Source organism: Aspergillus luchuensis, chromosome 6, assembly GCF_016861625.1.
Source record: "Aspergillus luchuensis IFO 4308 DNA, chromosome 6, nearly complete sequence".
NCBI lineage: Eukaryota > Fungi > Ascomycota > Eurotiomycetes > Eurotiales > Aspergillaceae > Aspergillus > Aspergillus luchuensis.
This window is the reverse complement of record NC_054854.1, coordinates 3,149,638-3,168,995: the sequence shown is the minus strand read 5'-3', so window position 1 is coordinate 3,168,995 and position 19,358 is coordinate 3,149,638. Positions and strand designations below refer to the sequence as shown.

At 49.6% G+C, this 19,358-nt stretch overlaps 8 protein-coding genes across 8 annotated transcripts; 3 read left to right on the top strand and 5 right to left on the bottom strand.

Annotated features, from left to right (window-relative positions):
- Positions 1 to 117: 117 nt before the first annotated feature.
- AKAW2_61094S (uncharacterized protein) lies at positions 118 to 1,324 on the bottom strand (the record flags this gene model as incomplete). Its single annotated transcript, XM_041693292.1, has 6 exons — positions 118 to 148; positions 226 to 857; positions 921 to 956; positions 1,010 to 1,107; positions 1,155 to 1,166; positions 1,219 to 1,324. 6 exons carry the CDS (start codon positions 1,322 to 1,324, stop codon positions 118 to 120), a joined length of 915 nt encoding a protein of 304 aa, XP_041546592.1.
- A 257-nt stretch (positions 1,325 to 1,581) lies between these two features.
- On the top strand, positions 1,582 to 3,469 carry PUT2_1 (L-glutamate gamma-semialdehyde dehydrogenase; the record flags this gene model as incomplete). The annotated part of the gene is made up of 4 exons (XM_041693291.1): positions 1,582 to 1,704; positions 1,763 to 1,870; positions 1,925 to 2,289; positions 2,350 to 3,469. The coding sequence occupies 4 exons, from the start codon at positions 1,582 to 1,584 to the stop codon at positions 3,467 to 3,469; spliced, it is 1,716 nt and encodes a 571-aa protein (XP_041546591.1).
- Positions 3,470 to 3,684: 215 nt separating this feature from the next.
- On the bottom strand, positions 3,685 to 5,733 carry AKAW2_61092S (fungal specific transcription factor domain-containing protein; the record flags this gene model as incomplete). Its single annotated transcript, XM_041693290.1, has 6 exons — positions 3,685 to 4,268; positions 4,330 to 4,513; positions 4,566 to 4,741; positions 4,798 to 4,946; positions 5,004 to 5,128; positions 5,182 to 5,733. Coding segments are annotated over 6 exons (1,770 nt in total), but the record flags the coding sequence as incomplete, so codon positions are not given.
- A 1,029-nt stretch (positions 5,734 to 6,762) lies between these two features.
- On the bottom strand, positions 6,763 to 8,255 carry AKAW2_61091S (uncharacterized protein; the record flags this gene model as incomplete). Its single annotated transcript, XM_041693288.1, has 2 exons — positions 6,763 to 7,576; positions 7,633 to 8,255. The coding sequence occupies 2 exons, from the start codon at positions 8,253 to 8,255 to the stop codon at positions 6,763 to 6,765; spliced, it is 1,437 nt and encodes a 478-aa protein (XP_041546589.1).
- Positions 8,256 to 11,149: 2,894 nt separating this feature from the next.
- Positions 11,150 to 13,026, top strand: AKAW2_61090A (GMC family oxidoreductase; the record flags this gene model as incomplete). The annotated part of the gene is made up of 2 exons (XM_041693287.1): positions 11,150 to 11,377; positions 11,446 to 13,026. 2 exons carry the CDS (start codon positions 11,150 to 11,152, stop codon positions 13,024 to 13,026), a joined length of 1,809 nt encoding a protein of 602 aa, XP_041546588.1.
- A 177-nt stretch (positions 13,027 to 13,203) lies between these two features.
- AKAW2_61089S (uncharacterized protein) lies at positions 13,204 to 14,265 on the bottom strand (the record flags this gene model as incomplete). Its single annotated transcript, XM_041693286.1, has 1 exon — positions 13,204 to 14,265. The coding sequence occupies one exon, from the start codon at positions 14,263 to 14,265 to the stop codon at positions 13,204 to 13,206; it is 1,062 nt and encodes a 353-aa protein (XP_041546587.1).
- Positions 14,266 to 14,670: 405 nt separating this feature from the next.
- On the bottom strand, positions 14,671 to 15,457 carry AKAW2_61088S (alpha/beta hydrolase; the record flags this gene model as incomplete). The annotated part of the gene is made up of 2 exons (XM_041693285.1): positions 14,671 to 14,997; positions 15,056 to 15,457. 2 exons carry the CDS (start codon positions 15,455 to 15,457, stop codon positions 14,671 to 14,673), a joined length of 729 nt encoding a protein of 242 aa, XP_041546586.1.
- A 597-nt stretch (positions 15,458 to 16,054) lies between these two features.
- On the top strand, positions 16,055 to 19,190 carry AKAW2_61087A (uncharacterized protein; the record flags this gene model as incomplete). Its single annotated transcript, XM_041693284.1, has 6 exons — positions 16,055 to 17,262; positions 17,311 to 17,428; positions 17,487 to 17,524; positions 17,574 to 18,415; positions 18,473 to 18,702; positions 18,762 to 19,190. The coding sequence occupies 6 exons, from the start codon at positions 16,055 to 16,057 to the stop codon at positions 19,188 to 19,190; spliced, it is 2,865 nt and encodes a 954-aa protein (XP_041546585.1).
- Positions 19,191 to 19,358: the final 168 nt, after the last annotated feature.

Genomic DNA, 19,358 nt, shown 5'->3' with positions numbered 1-19,358 from the left:
GCTTCGGCGCGTTTGAACCGAGACCAGCAGAGGTATCTTTATTGTCGCTTAATCACGTCTAATTGAATGTGGGACTACGAAGCACGCAATCTCGTACTAATGGGTAATGTTGATTGACTAGAGTAGCAGTTTACGCACCAACTCGACGCTATAGACAAAGTTAATAACAGAAGACCATTCTTACTGGGCCCTGCCTCATTCCGGTTGTTTACGGGGGAAACTTACGTTGCAAATGTACCCGCGGACACTGGCATCGCACGCAACAAGGCCGGTCCAAGTCCCTGGAAAAGACCTCGGACGCCAGCAACCGCCCAAGTTTCCTTGAAAGCGTGTCTCATGCTACTGTACTTCCGATCAGAACCAAACCCGTCGCTCTGCATCTTACTTTTGATCACATCTAAAGGGTGACTTAGAAGCCAAAGTGCCTCTCCAGCCAAACCACCGCAGACGGCTATTTGCCAGTTGGGTAGCTCTTCACGTTTCTTCTGCTCGTGGTGCTGGAGTATGCCCAAAAGGCCCTCGTACGCAGCGAACCAAACACCATACCCGTGGAATTCTCGGAAAAGCGTCACAACCTGGCCCCGATACAAGCCAGCGGGGCCCGCAGTGCGGATGATCTTCCGAGCACAGTCCCAGGGCCCGGAGTAGAGCCGGCCAGCGCCGTGGGGCTGCGTCTGGAGACGTATACGGATGTGTTCAACGGGACCGGAGATAATACTGTTTGTCACACCCGCTGCACCGCCTGCGAGATAGAACTGGGGTAACGACAAGGTGGGGTCCTTGGTGTGGTCATTGCGGAAATTATAGGATTCAATGAGTTGCCGGAATCCGTGGAATGCAGCGAATTGAATACTGACCTAGATTCCGGTAAGCACGGGCTTTCCGAGTAAAACTGAATGGATGTGGTTGGCTGTACTCACACAAGCGCCAACACCGACAAGCGGTACCAGCGTCCCCTGTTACGATGTATCAGGGTCGGGTCCTTAGCACATACGAGGTTTGATCTCACCTTGTAGAAGGAACGAGGTCCCTCTTGGATGTAGATATTTCGCGCTGCAGATAAGGCGCTACCTCCGCTCTGAGTCTGCAATCGCACCTTGACAATGTCTATCACGCGTGAGAAGGAACGATCCTGGTTCAGATATCTGACTTACCAAATGGCTGGCCTGGTGGAGAAATCAATTACAGCTCTATGCAAGTGGAAGAAGGGCAACTCACCGATCAAGACCTGAGCGACACCACCGGCGGCACCGGCTGCTAAATCCTTCACATTTTCTCTCCAATCCACTGTGGTGGTGGTCAGTTCTCCCGCGTCATAATCCATATTGCACTGTGCTGCTGAGGAAATGGAATTCGACAATCAATATGTAGCCTGGGTTCAATTAAATTCTGCTGTGAATTGCGCTCTTCTACCCCGCTGAGTGTGTTGGTGGGGCCATTCGGCCCAGATCCGAAGAACTCGGTCCTATGTCCCGAGGGGTTTGATTATCGCACGAGCCTGCGCTCAACTTAAAGCTGGCTCTAATACTTAGTGTGCTAGCATTGAATCAGCATCTTGCAACTTAGATCTATTTGCATATCATGAATTTCGTGTCAAAGCTCCGCAGTGTGCCTCGTGTGTCGAGTCTTACCACGGCCGGTGGTAAGAGGTATCTAGGGGGCTTTGCCACCTTCAAAGTTCCTCCGATTCGAAATGAGCCTAATGTAAGGTCCAAAGTAGGGAGAATATCTGGAGTGCCCAAGAAGCTAACTTTGATGCCAGCCATCATATGCCAAAGGGTCGAACGAGCGTGCCAGGCTCCAGGATGCACTGGACAAGCTGAAGAGCCAGGTCCCCGTTCAAGTGCCGCTCACCATTGGATCCACGGAGGTTTGTAACCTATATTATCGTCCTGCAAGATAGTTCAAGCTGATCCCATATCAGGTGTCTGGAAATAAGAACAAGACTCAAGCAAATCCTTCTGACCATGCTTCCGTTATCGCCAATTATTCCGAGGCATCGGCCGAGCAGGTGAATCAAGCCATAGAGAGAGCTCTGGAGGCGAAGCCGGCTTGGGAAAATATGGCCTTCACGAATCGAGCAGCTATCTTCCTTCGTGCGGCAGAGCTTGTTGCCACGAAGTATCGCTATGATATCATGGCTGCCACAATGCTCGGGCAAGGTAAGAATATTTGGCAAGCGGAGATTGATGCGGCTGCTGAGACTGCCGACTTCTATCGCTTCAACGTGCACTACGCATCTGAGCTGTATAAGCAGCAAAACACCATGAATGACACAGGAATGTGGAAGTAAGTCTATCAAATACATAGCTGACTTCCACTCCCTTTGCTAATCGTATCTGCTTCTAGTCGCTTGGAATATCGTCCTCTGGAGGGCTTTGTCTATGCTATCAGTCCCTTCAATTTCACCGCCATCGGCGCCAACTTGATTGCCGCGCCCGCTATTATGGGCAATGTGGTTATCTGGAAGCCATCTGATTATGCAGTGTATTCTGGCTATCTTCAGCGAAAAATCCTGGAGGAAGCGGGCCTTCCTCCCAACGTCATTCAATTCCTTCCCGGCAACGCGAAGGTTGTGACTGACACCGTGCTGGAGAACCCGAAATTTTCGGGTCTTCATTTCACTGGCTCCACTGAGGTATTCCGTGATCTATATGGCCAGGTTGCTGATGGGGTTCGCGTGGGCCGCTACGATAACTACCCACGGATCGTCGGAGAGACTGGTGGAAAAAACTTCGGCGTTGTGCATGGAAGTGCTGATATCCGCAATGCGGTGGTTAACACAATCCGGGGTGCCTTTGAGTACCAAGGTCAGAAATGCTCTGCTACGTCCCGCCTTTACGTCGCGGAGTCGGTATGGCCGGAATTCAAAAGGCAACTTGTTTCCGAGACAGAGAAGTTGAAGATGGGCAGTCCTGAGTATTTTGATAATTTTATTGGTCCTGTCATCCACAAGCGTTCTTGGGATAAGCTGACCGGGGTTATCAATATGGCTAAGGAAGATTCTTCGGTCACCCTGTTGGCTGGCGGCGAGACTGATTGTACGAAGGGGTGGTTCGTACGTCCGACTATTTTCCAGGTGGAGGACCCGTCGCACTCTCTAATGAAGGATGAGTACTTCGGCCCTATCTTGTCTGTTTACGTCTACCCTGACAGCAAGTTCGAGGATACTCTTTCTGAGGTGGACTCGAGCACCAAGTTTGGACTGACTGGCGCCATATTCGCCAGAGATCGTTCGGCGATTGAGACTGCTGAGAAGCAGCTGCGCCACTCTGCTGGTAACTTCTATATTAATTGCAAAACGAGTGGCGCAGTTGTGGGCCACCAACCTTTCGGGGGTTCTCGTGCGAGCGGAACCAATGATAAAGCGACCAGCACCAACCTTGTTGCTCGCTTTGCGAGCATTCGCAGCATCAAGGAGGACTTCCAACTGACTGAGGATGTTACCTACCCCTCTAACGAAATATAGTTGCTGTTATTCTGTGAAGATGAGTGCTAGGATTTCTACGCGGTTAGCATCTGTTTGTAAGAATACTTGCCGAAATTAATATGTAACTTTGTGGTACATCCAGTCATATATTCATAGATTCATAGAGTGTCCATACAAATCCAAGTAAGCGGTCACGGGCGTGGTGAACAGCACGGAATTCAAGAAGCCAGCAATATATAAAGCACCCGTCGCCATCAAGTGCCCTCAGTGTTGAAGACCTTTTCAATTTCAAGCCAATCCATATAATCCACCCCCGTTAACGGCATAGTTGGGTTGTGGAAGCTGGAATATATCCCTTCAGCTTCACCAGTCAAATCAAAACCCCAGTCTCCCTGGATGTCAAACGCTGCACTCGAGTTTTCATCATGGTTCCAGGACTCTAGTAGCCCGCTTTCATCCGGGTAATACTGTACAGAGTCTTGAGCCATACTCGCGTACGGTAGAGCAGCTGAGGGATGCGACCCACTGCTTCTAGTGGATCCTTGCCTGGGTACCGCACGTTGGACTCTGTCTTTTACTGAACCTATCTCTCTAGTCTGAGTCCCACGAGGTGCGCCTTGGAAAACATAGTTTGGCCAGACATGGGAACATGATTGTGCAATATCATGGAATCGTTGCTCGGCTGCTAGATTCCCGGCCCGGGAGAGGAATTGTAGAACTTGGAATGCCTGGTCCAACGCAGGGGGCGGTTGCTCTTTAACATTCTCTGCGAACCCGGTCATGACCAAAACAAAGGCGGCGGAAAAAGTTGCATCTAAATCAAAGAATCCATAGCGTGCTGCATACGATGTGTCATTGGACCGCTTACATGCAAATGAAGATGGAGATGCTGCACTTACGAATGATTCGTTGCTGTTGAAGACTGTATAGAATGGCCAAACTCCGCGTTGATGCCTCATAACATGTCTCACAAAGTCTGGCTAGAACTTCCGGCATTGGCTCGGGGGGCAGTGATTCTTGCTGTCTTTGAACCTCCAAACGGACCCTTCTCAAAAGTATTGGTCTAATGCAAAGTATGATTGCCTTTGGTTATGATTAGAATTTGATTATCACCGAAGAAGCGCATAAGAATTACCTGGAACAACATGAGGTAGAGGGAAGATCCCGTGCGTGTCACTCTTCCTAGCGGATGATTGAAGTCCAAAACAAGTGAGTGAGGGAAAGACCTGCCTATGTTGTACAGCTCCTGGAGTACAGCCTGGATCTTCCTCACAAGTTCTAATTGGGTGATGGAATTATTGCCATATAATGCTGGGCCCGCACTGTTAGTAACAGAGACAAAGACAAAATTTATTTAGTGTGCTTACAACACATGATCTCATCCGTTATTCGTGCAATCCGGACGTTTATGATGATGGCCACCGGGGATGTAAAACCTACGGCATGCCGAGGAAACCCTGCTCGAAGTTGGCGTTCATCGGCCCCGCCCGCTAATCCAAGACCCGATGATAGGCGTCTGTACGAATTAGCCACGAGATTGCCAAGGTTTCAGATCGCGGGTACTGAACTATACCTATCTAACATGTAGACTGTCCACCATAACCTAACTCTGTGGGCACTCTGTGAGGGTAGACATGTCTGTTCGTCTTCCGGCAAATTACATCCAAGTGCAATAGCTAGCCTAAGGGCAAGACCAATCTAAACCAGATTAGCTGCATAAACGACAGGAGAAACAATAGCAGTGATCGTACGTAGAGGTAAGCATCATGCCTTCGATCACACCATTGTAGATATGTTGCAACCAATGTGAGGATCTCCACAGCAATAATCCCTTCTTCACCAAGGCTCTGCATTGGAGGTACCCGTCTCAAGGCTTCAGCAAACAAATCTGCCCCGGGTGGCTGAGATGTGGGCTGCTCAACATCCATAAGCTGCGCCATGGCCATTACCAGCAAATACTCTGTATACCAAGTCGTCTGTTTCTGCGCCTCACAAATTTCTGGCGTTTGAAAAAGCAACACCATCGAATCGGAGAAGGAGCGAGGGTCAAAAAAATGCTGGCTCACACCCAGGTAGTAAAGGAACTGATCCAATAAATGGTGGGATTCTTCCAGAGACGGTATCTCAGCGTCCTTAACACCCTCCACAAGATCCCGGACAGTTGCCCACCGACCCACGAGCGCATCAGGCCCACGGTGACCCTGATATCCTCCGCTCGAAACGGGTCTGTGGGGTTTGGATCTGTCAAGCAATGACCTCACCTGGGACTCAAACGCAGGTCCCGAAGTCAAATCGGTTGCTTCATGAACAGTTAATTGATAATCGCCTAGGACAAAATTCGCCGCAATCCATACCTGGACTAATACCATCCACGCTTCCATCGTAAGGTAGACCCTCTGATGGGCGTTCCTCAGGGTTGTGGTTGCCCAGGGATGTCGAGTTGTTTGGGGATGTGGGTTCGGGCTGCCCTAATGATCGGCTCGGATCTGGATCCGGGGCACTGGAAGTGGGCAGGGGAACCGTTATGTCATCTGCAAGGTTGATGAGCAAGCTATATAGAGAGAAAGAGACTTGATCTTCAAGTATATCATCGCTCACCGCCACCCAGAGTCGCAAGTCGCTCTTCATAGTCTCGAATTGTGTCCAGTAATTGCTTTACCTGTCTGTAATGGTGGTTAGTGTTTGCCGAACTCGCATGGTCCTGATAGCACGCACGCACGCTTGGGAGTATCGCATGCGACCAGTATGACCGTAGATGCACTCCCAGTTACGTTTGATACACCCGTGGCAGGGTTGCTCGCCGGAACATTTCACCTTGCGTCGGCGGCATGCCTCACATCTGCGCAGAAGTCATCACACGCTCTTGCCTTAGAAGTTTGGAAACGAATGAGTAGGTAATATACGTACGCATTTGTTGACCTGGGATTTGAAGCTACCATGATGTCTATTCATGGGCACTTTCTATCGTTCGGTTTGTCTCCGGCAGTGAAGAAGATTGTTTCGGAGGGTTCGAGCTTCGGGCCGGAGGTTCGGGTGCGGTCACCCGAAGTTGTGTGGCGAGGCAAATATGTGGGGATCTCCGCAATCTCAAGACAGACACCGGTAAGGGGAAGATGAATTGCAAAATAGGAGGCTAGAATTATATTCAGCGGAAATTGGCGTATCTGAAACATGATTGAGATCCTTCTTTCATCGTGGCGGGGGCATGTAGATTGGAGGTGGATTGATCTGAAGATTTCGTAGATAGACCTGCAGTCTACATGATTAACTACGAATCCCCCCCGCAGAGACTGGGAAAGTACATGTTTCTATTCTTGTTAAGAACATTAGGCCTACATAAATCCGCGTCTCAAACGACGAAACGTCTCTCGTCGAAGTCCCAGATATTCTTCCTTGGTGCGGCCGACGGCGTCCCTATTCTCGACCGCGCGGCGCAATAGATACGATAAGCAGTCGCCAAGGCTACCCCAGCTGAGGCACTTGAAGACCTCTGGAGCTACAGAACGACTTTTATCGGTGCTTTCGTTGCCAATCTGAAGGAGCTTGCAACTCACTCCGTCTGCCATTCCCAACAGCTGTCCATACTGTATCTTGGGTGGCTGAAGCCCTCCCGCAAGCTGTTCTTTGACTAATCGATCGGCCATCAGAGCGCTCTCTCTATTATGTGTAGCTAGAAACAACTCTGTGGAAGGGAAAGGAGAATTGCCACCAATTGTCCCATAGCGCTGTCGGATAATGCTGGCGGCAATGAAGTTATAGGAGTTGTCCGTTTCAGGCTTGGTATCGTTGATGAGATCCCGGGGCTCGGAGTTGATATAGGCACCGCGAACCAATTTTATACCCAAGGTAAATTTCTCCTTCTCGGCGATATCCAGATGGGCTTTCACAGTGTTAGGGGTCGACTTGAGATAAGCTTGGTAAGTATTGAAAACCACAGCTGTCCCGTTGGTATTGTATTTCCTCATCAAATCCAAGGCGACTGTATCGATTCCAGTTTGGACTGATTGTTGCTCGGCGTCAATGAAAATGCGGGCGTTTCGGTCCACGGCGCGTGTGCAAATCTGCTGTAATGCGTCCATGAGTTGGTCTGGCAGAGGTGTGTTGGCGGCAAGTGCCTTCATCGCGCTTTCGCCGGCCCCAGTAAGTCTGAAAACCAACAAAATTAACATATTCATCGTTGTTGATATGAGATGGGGGCATACTTCAGCGCCAGTATATCCCCTTCACCAATCATATTGACTGTCTCAAGGACACCTTCCTTCCAGTCTTCAATACCTTGGTCCTTTGCTGATTCCTCCTTGAAGCTTTGATCGCTAACAGAAGCTCCCGACTTAGACGCCGGGCCGGTCGCATCGACGACTATCTCTCGAGCGTAAGTCAGGATCACGCCCTTGAATCCCATATCCTTAATATTGCTGATCGTGGATTGAACTTCGTCCCTATTCTCTCCCGCACAAAAATGGTTGTAAAAGGTCCGTTTGAGAATGCTTCGTAGGAGGGGATTCTTGTCGACGTCAACGAACGATAGTCTTGGATGCACTAATGATTGGAGCATCTTCAAGGCTGGCGTAAGTAGCCATGGACGGGAGGAGATCGTGGCTACCAAAAGCGATCTAAGTAGCATCTTGTTGGGAAGCAATGAGTGTGGTGGAAGCTCCTGTGCATGCTGAGACGGCGCGTTCAGTGTTTTGCTTTCATCCCCGATCGAGCCCACAGAAGCCGTTGACTTGGCCCGTCCGACCTTGTCGAAGTCGCATCGCACCTGTAATGGAGGCGAAGTATTGCGTGCGCCTCGCAAGAGTCTCAACGTTCTAGGGACCACCATCTTCGTTTTGCAACAACAGCCACGTCAGAGATAGTGCGCTTGCAAGCTGATGGGAAAGGGCGGATCCCAAGCAGGATTTATCAAGTGGACGTTTAAGCACTTCTTATCGATAAAGATGTTTCGCCGAAACTTGTGTAGTTTTGATAGGGTCGGATGTGAGCCGAAGGTGGATTATCAGCGGATATGTCTCCGACAGGGCGTGTTATGGCTACTTCCCTCTGTCGTCTATACTGCGTCTCCCTTTTCATTTAGAAATATGATCTCTTCATATCCAAAAGAGTATACTTTGCGCTCGTAATTTTCCTGTACAATAATTCTCACTACAGTAGCTTGATCTAGCTGAGACTAATGAATGAATATTAGATCATGAAAATAATAATATCTTACTAGCTGAGAACAGGTATTTAAAAAAAAACTAAAAAAAAAAAAAAAAAAAAGTATTCAGAGATATATAACTGAATTATATTATATTATTTTATTCGTTCAATCTCAATACTTATGTATAGCTTTTTACATATTGTTCTTTCTCGTATCTGATATTTGTTTAGATGTACTTAATAACAGATACTTGACCAGCTCTTATAAAGATGATATACTTTTTATGAAACACACTTTTTCGTATATAATATATAGGTTAAGCCTAACCCCGATTATCTGGTGGAGGATGGATGTCGGAACCATCCGGATGCATTAATAATAATAACGGTAGTGACTGGAGCTCAAGTAGTCGCGTTAATGGTTGCCTCTTTCCAGACATCGGCTAGCTGTAGAAAGCCCGGTACAATGATATCTATATCCTAATCTAGTTGTGTTAACCATGCATGAGCTGTAACTAACTGGTAAAAAATCTACTATAATAATTAGTCCAGTAATAAGACCTGTGCATCTTGGTATTATCAATTCTTTACTCCGTGCCTGGAGATATTAATACTAATATATCTTACAGTAGATTAAATTCCTAATTTAAGCTAGTATGAGTTTACACATGACTACAGACACCGATATCTAGTTAATACTGATATAAAGATAATCTCTAGTCTAATAGAAAAAGTCCAGAAATTCTGAAGTATAAACTGTAGGACTTGCAGTGCATGCTAGACTACTAATATATCTTAGAGATTAAACAGTGGAGAGTATTATTGTGTACACTATATATTAATGGAGAAATAGCAATTCATCAGCAGTAGGACACTCCATGACTGAACACTGGATGGTGTGAATGTATTCCGTAGTGGACATGGTGGATAGCCAGTGGATCTGGGCGAAGCTTTAGAGTTTGGGTCGCGGAAGGATTACACGGGCCGCAGCAGTGTCAAGACTCAGGAGAACCTGCACTGATTGGTGGGTCTATGGGGTTTCGGGCTGAACTTGGTCATGAGGCTGTGGTACAAGGAGAGATGCATGCATATGTACTCGCATGCATGTCAGGTAACCAGTGATCCAAGCAGGGCGTAAAGGCATGCCTCACAGAATGCTGCGATGGATCAGCTTGGCCCTCTCTAAGCCCTTCTCGGATAAGTAGAATGTGTCTCTTGATCTTACAGCGAGATCTGTGTGAGAACCTAAAGACTACAAGAACTGATCGTGTCCGAATGAAGCCTGTGTATTCACGAGAACTAACAAATCTAGAGAAGAAACGAAAACTATCTACTCCCTAGGGATCGAGCTACTTTATATATCTTTAAGAATCGATCCCCCCTCGGTAAGTTCCATCCTTTCCCTGCTAATCCTTTACTAACTTCCTATCAGTCTTTCGGTTCCTTCCTTCTATCCTTCGGCTAGTTCCTGTCTTGCCTCTGGCAAGTCCCGCATCCTAATTATCCCCTCGGAGGTTGCCGTCAGCAATCCTTTGGTTCTAGCAGGTCACGTGACCTATGCGCGACAGTCACGTGATAAGGCATGGGATGACCGAGGTCTCACAATCTGCGTTTCTATCGCCATTCAGAAGCGTTAATTGTAAAGCCCTACCTCGGTCAATATGTCTTTCGCAAAATATATTCTCATTTAGCGCAAGATTTTTAAACAATCGCAACAAAAAATGAACCCCGTGTGTTGACTTGATTGATAGCTTGATAAAAATAAATTCCAAAACATACAACAGAAGGGATTCGCTGGTGGTCACCCACCCAACTACTAACCTCCCGGCGTGTGGCTTAAGTACGGCTGAGCGGACGGGAAGCCCTGTTTTCCACACCCTGTGGTCGTATGTGCTTGATTGATCTATGGAGAGGAATATAGTAAGCTGTAGGTTATACAAATAACAGAAATAACTGCCATTGCAATGTTTGTGCGGCTACACAAGCCGAGCTAAGCCGACCCCGCGTAAATGCATATCCCAACCGGACCAAACCTGCATGCCGAACGAACAAGAAGCAAGCAACCTTCTATGCCTGTAGCAAACAAGGGCCAACGGGTAGTAAACATGTATTAGCAAGAATCAATGCGGACCCCAAATCAGCTCTCCATTTCAGCAAACGGAGGGTGGGGAAGCTTGGGGGCTGGCAGCCATCAGGATATTCAGTGAGGCTGACTTGGCGCAACGAAATCATGCTAGATAAAATTCGTATAAGATATCCCTCGTACTGAGCCGCTATGGAAATAGTGGATCCTGATATCGCGAAGTGTCGTTGTTTAGCATGCGGCAGGATTACACGAACTGTTTCGATTGGTGGGTGGACGGGGTGCAAGCCGATCTTACCATCGAGGATCCATAAAGCCTTACATGCTGCGTTTTTTTCACTCTCTATTTCACAAATTAAGAGTATAAATGTCTCGCAAGAGCCAGCTTTCTGCACCCATTCAAGATTATCATCATAAAGCCCTACATACTTCATCCCTTCTCCGCAAACCTCCTTCCATATAACGCCGTATTTACTACCTACAAGCTACGACAAATGACTTCCCCTCCTAGCACCCCCTTAGAGGCAGACTATGTGATCATAGGCGGAGGAACATCGGGTCTCGTACTAGCTGCTCGATTGTCCGAAAATGACTCCAGCCGGTCGGTCATTGTGCTCGAAGCTGGAAAAAACCTGACTGATGATCCTCGGGTTCAAACACCCGCTCTTTGGACCACCCTGATGGGCTATGAAGCAGACTGGCAGTTTCAGTCAACGCCACAGGTATGATTAAGCTGGTGGCCACATATATTCAACACAAGCCATTCCCGAACGCTGACTGAGTGAACTAGGCTGCACTCAACAACCGAGTCATCAGGGAAACGCAAGGCAGGGTTCTCGGAGGTTCATCAGCTATCAATGGACAGGCCTTCATTGCGCCCACAAAGGCGGGAATCGATGCATGGGACAAATTGGGTGCGACCGGTTGGACATGGGGAAATCTTGCTCCTTACTATAAAAAGGCGACTACGCTGCAGCTGCCGGATGAGGTCACTCGCGACCATATCGGCGTGAGCTGGGTTGATCCTGAGGTCAACGGCAACTCAGGTCCCATCAAAGTCTCGTTCCCTGCTGTGAAGGAAAGCCCTTTGGCAAAAGCCTGGGTAGATACTTTCCAGGAAATGGGTTATGGCTGTACGGCAGATCCGTTCTCAGGTGTATCCACTGGCGGCTATTCCAACTTGTCATCAGTCGACTACGAGCAGAAGCAGCGGAGTTATGCCGCTACTGGATATGGTCTGCCAGCTATGGAGAGGCGTAATGTCCGGATCATCACCGAGGCTACTGTTCAAAGAATCGTGTTTTCTACTGAGGAATCCGGGGCCACGGCAACTGGAGCTGAAGCCAGAATTGATGGACAAATTGTCACTATCAAAGCAAGGAAAGAAGTCATATTGACCGCCGGAGCCCTCAATACCCCCAAACTCCTGGAACTTTCAGGCATTGGAAACAGGCAGATACTTGACCAGTATTCCATACCTGTCATCGTGGAGAACCAGAACGTGGGAGAAAATCTCCAAGATCATCTCATGACCGGGATCAGTTTCGAAGTGAAGCCAGGGATTGCAACCGGGGACCCGCTGCTACGACAAGAGCCCGAAGCAATCAAAACTGCCTTCCAACTCTACTCTGAGCAAAAAGCAGGACCCATGACAATTGGGGGAGTTCAATCCTCCGCTTACATGCCGCTGATGGCATTCCTAGGGCAACCAGAAGCCAAATTAGCCTATTTCGACAGCTTCCCACCAGACCTGAGCGAGCGCGACCAAGTCATCCGTGACATATACGCGCAAGAAAATGAACCCACCTGTCAGATGTTCATGTTCCTCGCACAGGCGAACCTCCACGATTCCGGGAAAAGCTTCGTAGGGCAGAAACTCCTACCAGGAAACTTTCTGAGTCTGGGAATCATCCAGACCTTGCCTTTCTCGCGCGGAGCCGTCCACATCGCGTCATCGGATCCAACGGTGTCACCAATCATTGATCCTCGCTACTTTTCAAATCCCTTAGATATCGATCTAATGGCGCGAAACCTACTAAGTCTTGAGCGACTTGACAGTGTCAAACCTATCGCAGATTACCTGGTGGAGGGCGGACGCCGGAACCATCCGGATGCATTCCTGACGGATCTGGAGTCAGCGAAAAAGTATCTGCGGGATACTGCTACTACAAGCTATCACTCGAGTGGTACAGCGGCTATGCTTCCACGGGAGAAAGGAGGCGTGGTGGATGAGAATCTTCGGGTGTATGGGACTAAGAATTTGCGGGTGTGTGATGCGAGTATCTTCCCCCTTGTGACGGCTGCGAATCCTATGTCGACTGTGTATGCAGTGGCGGAGAGAGCGGCGGATATTATTAAGGGTGCGCAGTAGGGGCTGGTACTCGGTTATGGTGATATTAATTTGTGATACATTCGATGAATACACTAAAGGAGTACAACACCCCGTCTCTATGCTTTGGCGGACCGTGTATAGCCAAACTCTTATTCTCACACGATACCAGATAACAAAACAAAGAATAACACAAACCTAGTACGTACTTACTCACAACTAGCCCACAGCAACCCCCCACCCCGGCAACAAATACCTCGCCAGAAACGGTGCCTGCGTGGTAAAATGCGGAAATCTCCCGTTCTCCACGGCCCTCAACCGATTCGAAAACGTAGGCGGTCTCTCCCCGACCCACCCCCTAGCCCTATACTCATCGACAATACGAAACCTCAGATTCTTCGCATTCGCCCCAGCGATATCATACCACCACTCAGCCCCCTGCACGATCTGAAATGTGAGAATCACAATACTCCCATCCTCCGCTGCGCGCTTATAAGCATCTACATATTCCGGTCCCAGTTCCAGCGCCATCGAAACGGGTGGCAGATCTCCCCACATGATCATCCACCACTTTAGATCCAGATCACAGGTCACGTAGTCGAAGAGGAGGCCCATTGTGACGCCTCCTTTTTCGGGATCGTCAGTGGGAGAAGACGAAGACTCGGGTGGTTCGGAGTCCTTTGGGTTCTGTTGGACATATCTCTCCAGATCCATCACGTCTTTCAATGTGCCTGGGATGCGGTATCGATCAAAGGTTTTGCCCCGGGCCCAGGACCAGACGCGGAGGACTGGGATGTGGGGTGCGGGCGGTTGCTGGGTGAGCATGCGACGCCAGGATGCCTCGGGGTGCAGGTACGCCTTACGGCGCAGGGGATATTTTTGGAGAGGGAGCTCGGAGTAGAAGACTTCTGCTCGGGTGAGGTCGTCTTTGACCGGGTGGCTCCACGCGTTCTCATTGCCAACGTATTGCATTGGGAGGAAGTGAGGCGGGTAGCAGTCTCGCGGTTTGACGAGGTCATTGTGAATGGTACCTGGGAAGAACGGGGGGAAATGTTTGATCAGGAGGGGGTTGTAGATGATGTCTTCTTTGGGCCATTGGGCTGGGGCGAAGAAGAGGGCTTGTTGGAGGGACGGAGATTCTTGAATTAGAGAGGCCCAGGCGGTGCAGACGCGTTGGGAGAAGAGGAGAGTGTGGATGTCTAGGTGGATGAGGATGCGTTCGAGGATTTCGGGGATGAGGAGGGAGCGATGGAGGGGCGATGGGGGTGTTTCTGCTGCCATTGTGGTGGCAGTGGCAGTAGCAGTGAGGAAGATGAGAATGAGATGGGGTACTTATGCAGGGTTCGGGGGGTTTGTGGAGGTCGGGATTGCACAAAGGCGCAATGCCCTATCGGGCTGAGAGTATCGAGGGAAAGGGGTATTATATATTCCGCCAGAGAGTAGAGAGAGCCAGTAGTAGCAGAGTTGAGCAAGATATCAAGTGGGAATGAGTAATGAGAAAACTAAACCAAGCAACTAAGCCGTTAGCTTCATGCAGGAAGACAGGCGCGGACGGACTCCGGCAATGGGACCACCCGCCACGATGTGATTTTCAACGCTTGAACCCCTCATTTCATGGGAAGCAGGATGCAGATGGAAGGACTCGATCAATCAAATTGGCTGCTCTCTAAATTAATTATATTACTCTCATGCATGTCTCTTCACAAACTCCACCACCTGATCCGGCACCACCAGCCACGGCGTGTGTCCCGTCTTAACCTTGTCTGTCTCGAATGTGGCTCCCTTGGCTCGTGCCTTTTCGACCATCCCTTCTTGTGCAAACAATGGGATTGCTCGATCATCCTCACACAGCAGATAGGCAGATGGAATTCGCAGGTACGCTGCACTTGTGGCAGGGCTATTCTTGGTCGCCCATGCATGGGGTCGCAATGTCTCGGCCCATTTTTGGCCATCGGGAACATCGTGGAAAAATAGCTTGAAAGGATCATCAGGCAGCACGGTGCCATTCTCCACCTACACCACATTAGAATCACTTTATCGAGGTATCAATAAGGATAAAAGGTATACTGACATCCCGAACATACCAATCCGGTGGCACCCCTCCAAATGCCCCGATCAAACTCTCACCAACCTCCGGAATAAATGCAGAGAGGTAGATGAGCTTCACCACGCCGCCTGGTTTACCCGCTTCTTGGCGCTCAGTCTTGCTGAGTCCATCAAGGGCACTGCTGACGGGGAGACCAGACCAGCTGTGCAACACAATTGCAACGTCGTTTCCGGCATCGCATTCTTTTTCGACAACACTGCGGACGGCAGTAATGTCGGGTTGGAGGTCTTTGACTTCATTGGCTTGCTCGATGGAGGGGAAGGCCACGGTGCGACAGGTATATTCAGGCAGCCTCTCGATGAGTGGGCCGAATGCTACTGGTGAGTACCAGGCACCGGCACAGAAGACGAGGGTTGGGTTGGACATATTGCGATCGTGGAGAGGTAAATTCGATGATGCTTAATTTTACTTCGTGGAAGGGAGGAGCCCTTAATAAATGGTAGCGATTCAGAAAATGGCCCCCAATTATTTCATGGACCAGGTGAGGCTGAGCAACCTAATAGGTTGGCTCGCTAAGATATTGGGTCTTAGGCTTCATTGATCCGCTGTCAGCACTAGATGTAATGGAATTGCTCGTTGGTGGTCGATAGGACGGTGATGGGCCGAAGCGGGAAGATATGCCAAGAGCTTCATCCGTGGCGGCTTACAGGGACAAAGGCAGCATTCGGTCGCCCACGCGCTAGCTTCCGGTTGCTGTCTGAAATAGGGACAGATATTAGGCTTCGTAAACACATGACAGAAGAATAAGGAACCCTCGGATCCAGTGTCACCCACCAATTGCACTATGCCCTAAGTGGACGGGACAGATAGACAGTTATAGCATATCTGATAAGAAATGCGACCGGACCCACTGGACAGATATGCTGACGTCGTACCGGGTTGCAGTCACGCAAGGGTCGAACGACAACCTTCCCCCGCGATAGCTGTCAATTCTTACCTTTGATTATCCCCCTTTATTGTGCGATGGTGAAGTCGACAATGACTGTCAAGGAGGAAACATTTATCCCGCTGTATCGGAGCTCGTCCTCTGGACGACCGCGAAGTCGCACGATAAGACAATGGCAACTGCCAATCTGTGCGGGGATCTGTGCCGCGGCAATTTTGCTGGTCGGAGCCAATCCAAGGGAACTGCTATTGTCAACCAGTGCAACCACGCATCATGAATTCTACACAGGACTGCAACAATGCTACGACGCTGAACGTCAACTGCATGCGCCAGATGATGGGGCCAGCTCAAGACAAAATAATCCCCGATGGAACCCAGTCTCTGGACAAGCCACCCCAGTCGTTATCCAGAACGCAACCCTCTTTGATGGCGATTCGACGCTCCCAGACGCCGTAGACATCGTCTTCGAGGCTGGTGTTATCACCTCAGTTGTTTCCACTGGGTCAGGTGATGCTCTGCCCGCGAACGCAAACATTATCGACGTCCACGGCAAACATGTCACACCGGGCCTAGTGGATATGCACTCTCATCACCTGGTAATGCCATTTCCTCAGGTGGTAGCAACGAGTGATGTGAATGAGAAGTCGCTCGGACCAATCACTCACTTTGTGCGCGCAATCGACGGCTTCACGCCGTCTGATCCAACCATCAAGATCATCGCATCGGGTGGAATCACCTCCTCGCTAGTCCTACCCGGCTCAGCAAACATCGTCGGCGGCGAGGCCTACCCCGTTAAGAATCTGCCGTTGTCAGGCGAACACAGTGAACCCGTAATCGAGGAACTACTCCTGGAGCACGGTATCCCAGAGCAAGACCGCCAGCGGTATCTTAAGATGGCGTGTGGTGAAAACCCGAAACGCAATTACCAGCACACCCGAATGGGACTTGCTTGGCTCTTGAGGGAGAAGCTTGCAGAGGCGCGGGAACTAGAGCAGCGTCAGGCTGCTTGGTGTCGCGGAGCGTTGGAGATCGAGCACACCAGGTTTGATCGAGCGCGGCATATATCGCGCTTCCTAGAACAACAAGGCCGGCGACCCGATTCATTCGAGTTGAGTACGTTCGTGTCCTTGATAAGGGGAGAGCTGAATGTGAATGTCCATTGTTATACGCCGGAGGATTTGGAGCGCATGCTGGCTGTCCTCCATGAGTTTGGTATCCATCCTCGGGCTTTCCATCATGCATTGGAAGCGTGGCAGGTGCCGGAACTGTTGAAGCATTTGGAGCCGTGAGTATGTAATCACTATATGTGTGGTGGTATTAATATTGTATGCAGGAATGTCACGGTTGCCACATTCGCGGACAATGCGCTGTACAAGGCCGAGGCCTATGAAGCAAACCTGCGAGCAGGGAAGATACTTAATGACCACGGAGTGCGGGTTGCGTATAAATCGGTATGGGAGCCACCTACTGAACTGTATGGACACGGAATAATACTGATATAGTTATTAGGATCACACCGGGGAAGAGAACTATGCCAAGTACCTTCTGTTAGTTACGCCCAGCATCTCTTCCGACAGACTACTAATAATGTAATAGCGACCAAGCCTCTATCGCTCACTCATTCGGTTTACCAGCCGATAAGGCTTTACAATCAGTCACTTCAGTACCTGCCCACTCAATGCAGCAGGACCACCGCATCGGATACGTCCGTACGGGATACGACGCCGATATCGTCATATGGGACAGTCATCCACTCCAAGTTGGGGCCACAGCTGTCGAGGTTTTCATTGACGGACGTGCGTTGTTACAGAAGCGAGACATTCCAGAGATATCTTCGACTTCCGGCTTCGATGATCTGCAACGTGTACCCGAGATGCGACCGGTGGCAGATCTCGACCAGCGGATCAATGTCTGTTCGAAGCCACGTCTCGTGTTTACCGGTATTCAGAAAGCACTTATCGACCGCCCAAGCCTTGATCAAGTGGCCGAACATTTAGTCCTCGTGGTAGAAGATAACAAGGTTTCGTGCCTCGGTGCGAAACAGACATGCATAAGAGGCAAGGACGAGGGGGTCACTGAAGTAGCCCTACACAATGGCTACATTACTCCCGGGCTGATTGCCTTTGGCAATGACCTTGGAATCCAAGCAATTTCATCCGAGGAGTCGACAGGCGACGGATCAAGCGGTACAACTGGCGATCTTTTGAAGGAAGCAAAGAGCGTCCACTTTGCCAAATACGGAGCTCATCTTCATGGGGTTGCATTTGACAGAGCGAGAATTGGAGGAGTTACGAAAGCGATTACTCCGCCGCATGGCAGTGGACTTATCAAGGGCGTCAGTGTAGGGTTGCGAACTGATCCTAACGCAACGATATTAGACGGAGGAATCTGGAGAGATGATGTGGCGCTTCATTTCTCGATCGGACAGGGGGCCAAGAGTGAGTACTTCAGTGTTCTGCGATCTATTAGGACAAGGGCCTAACAAATAAAACCAGACGGAGATACCCCAACTATTGCTTCAGAAATCCAAGCCCTGCGCCAGATTTTGAAGGAGGGAAGTAAGAGCGACACAGAGCAGCACAGCGTATATGCACAGGCTGCAAATGGCTCTCTTCCATTGGTGGTTGAGACATACAACGAGGACGACATCTCTCAATTGATTCTGGTCAAACGAGAGTTTCCTTCCGTCAATCTTGTTATATATGGCGGCCATGGCGCTGCTCTAGTAAGTCACTCTTATACTACACCCCAGTCAGTGTCACTATAACTTACACCCTATGTCAGGTCGCCAAACCCCTAGCCGAAGCAGGCATCCCAGTCATCCTAACCGGCAACCTGGGAGCACCCGATAAGTGGGAGAAGAAAAATGCTCTTCCAGGGCCACCGCTCAGCGACAGTTCAGCAAAGGTTTTGATTGACGCAGGTGTGCAGCTAGGTCTAGCACTGCAGGGTGATTCCAGACTCCATGGGTTGGCCCGGGAGGCGCGCTGGGCGGCTAAGCAAGCTGGCTTAAGTGATAAGGAGGCTGTCGCGCTTGTATCGTCCAATATTGAGCGAATTCTGCGGCTTGATCGTGCGATTAATGATAGCCAAGCATATATAGGTGATTTGGTTTTGTGGGATGGAAACCCGTTGCACGGAGAAGGCTCGGTTGTGGTTGCTGTGGGTGAGGACGGAGGAGTCACGGATTGCTGGCCGGATTCTGGGAAATAATTTCCTTGGCGCTGTTGCACTCATAGAGCGCAGAAATACCTGCAAATTGTACCAGGTACATATGTGCGACCGCCGATAGTTCATTCAGGGACTCGTTTAGGTACATATGGCACTTGGACCTGTAGGTGCTTTAGTCAATATGTCTAGGGCATCCATGTAGACATAGAC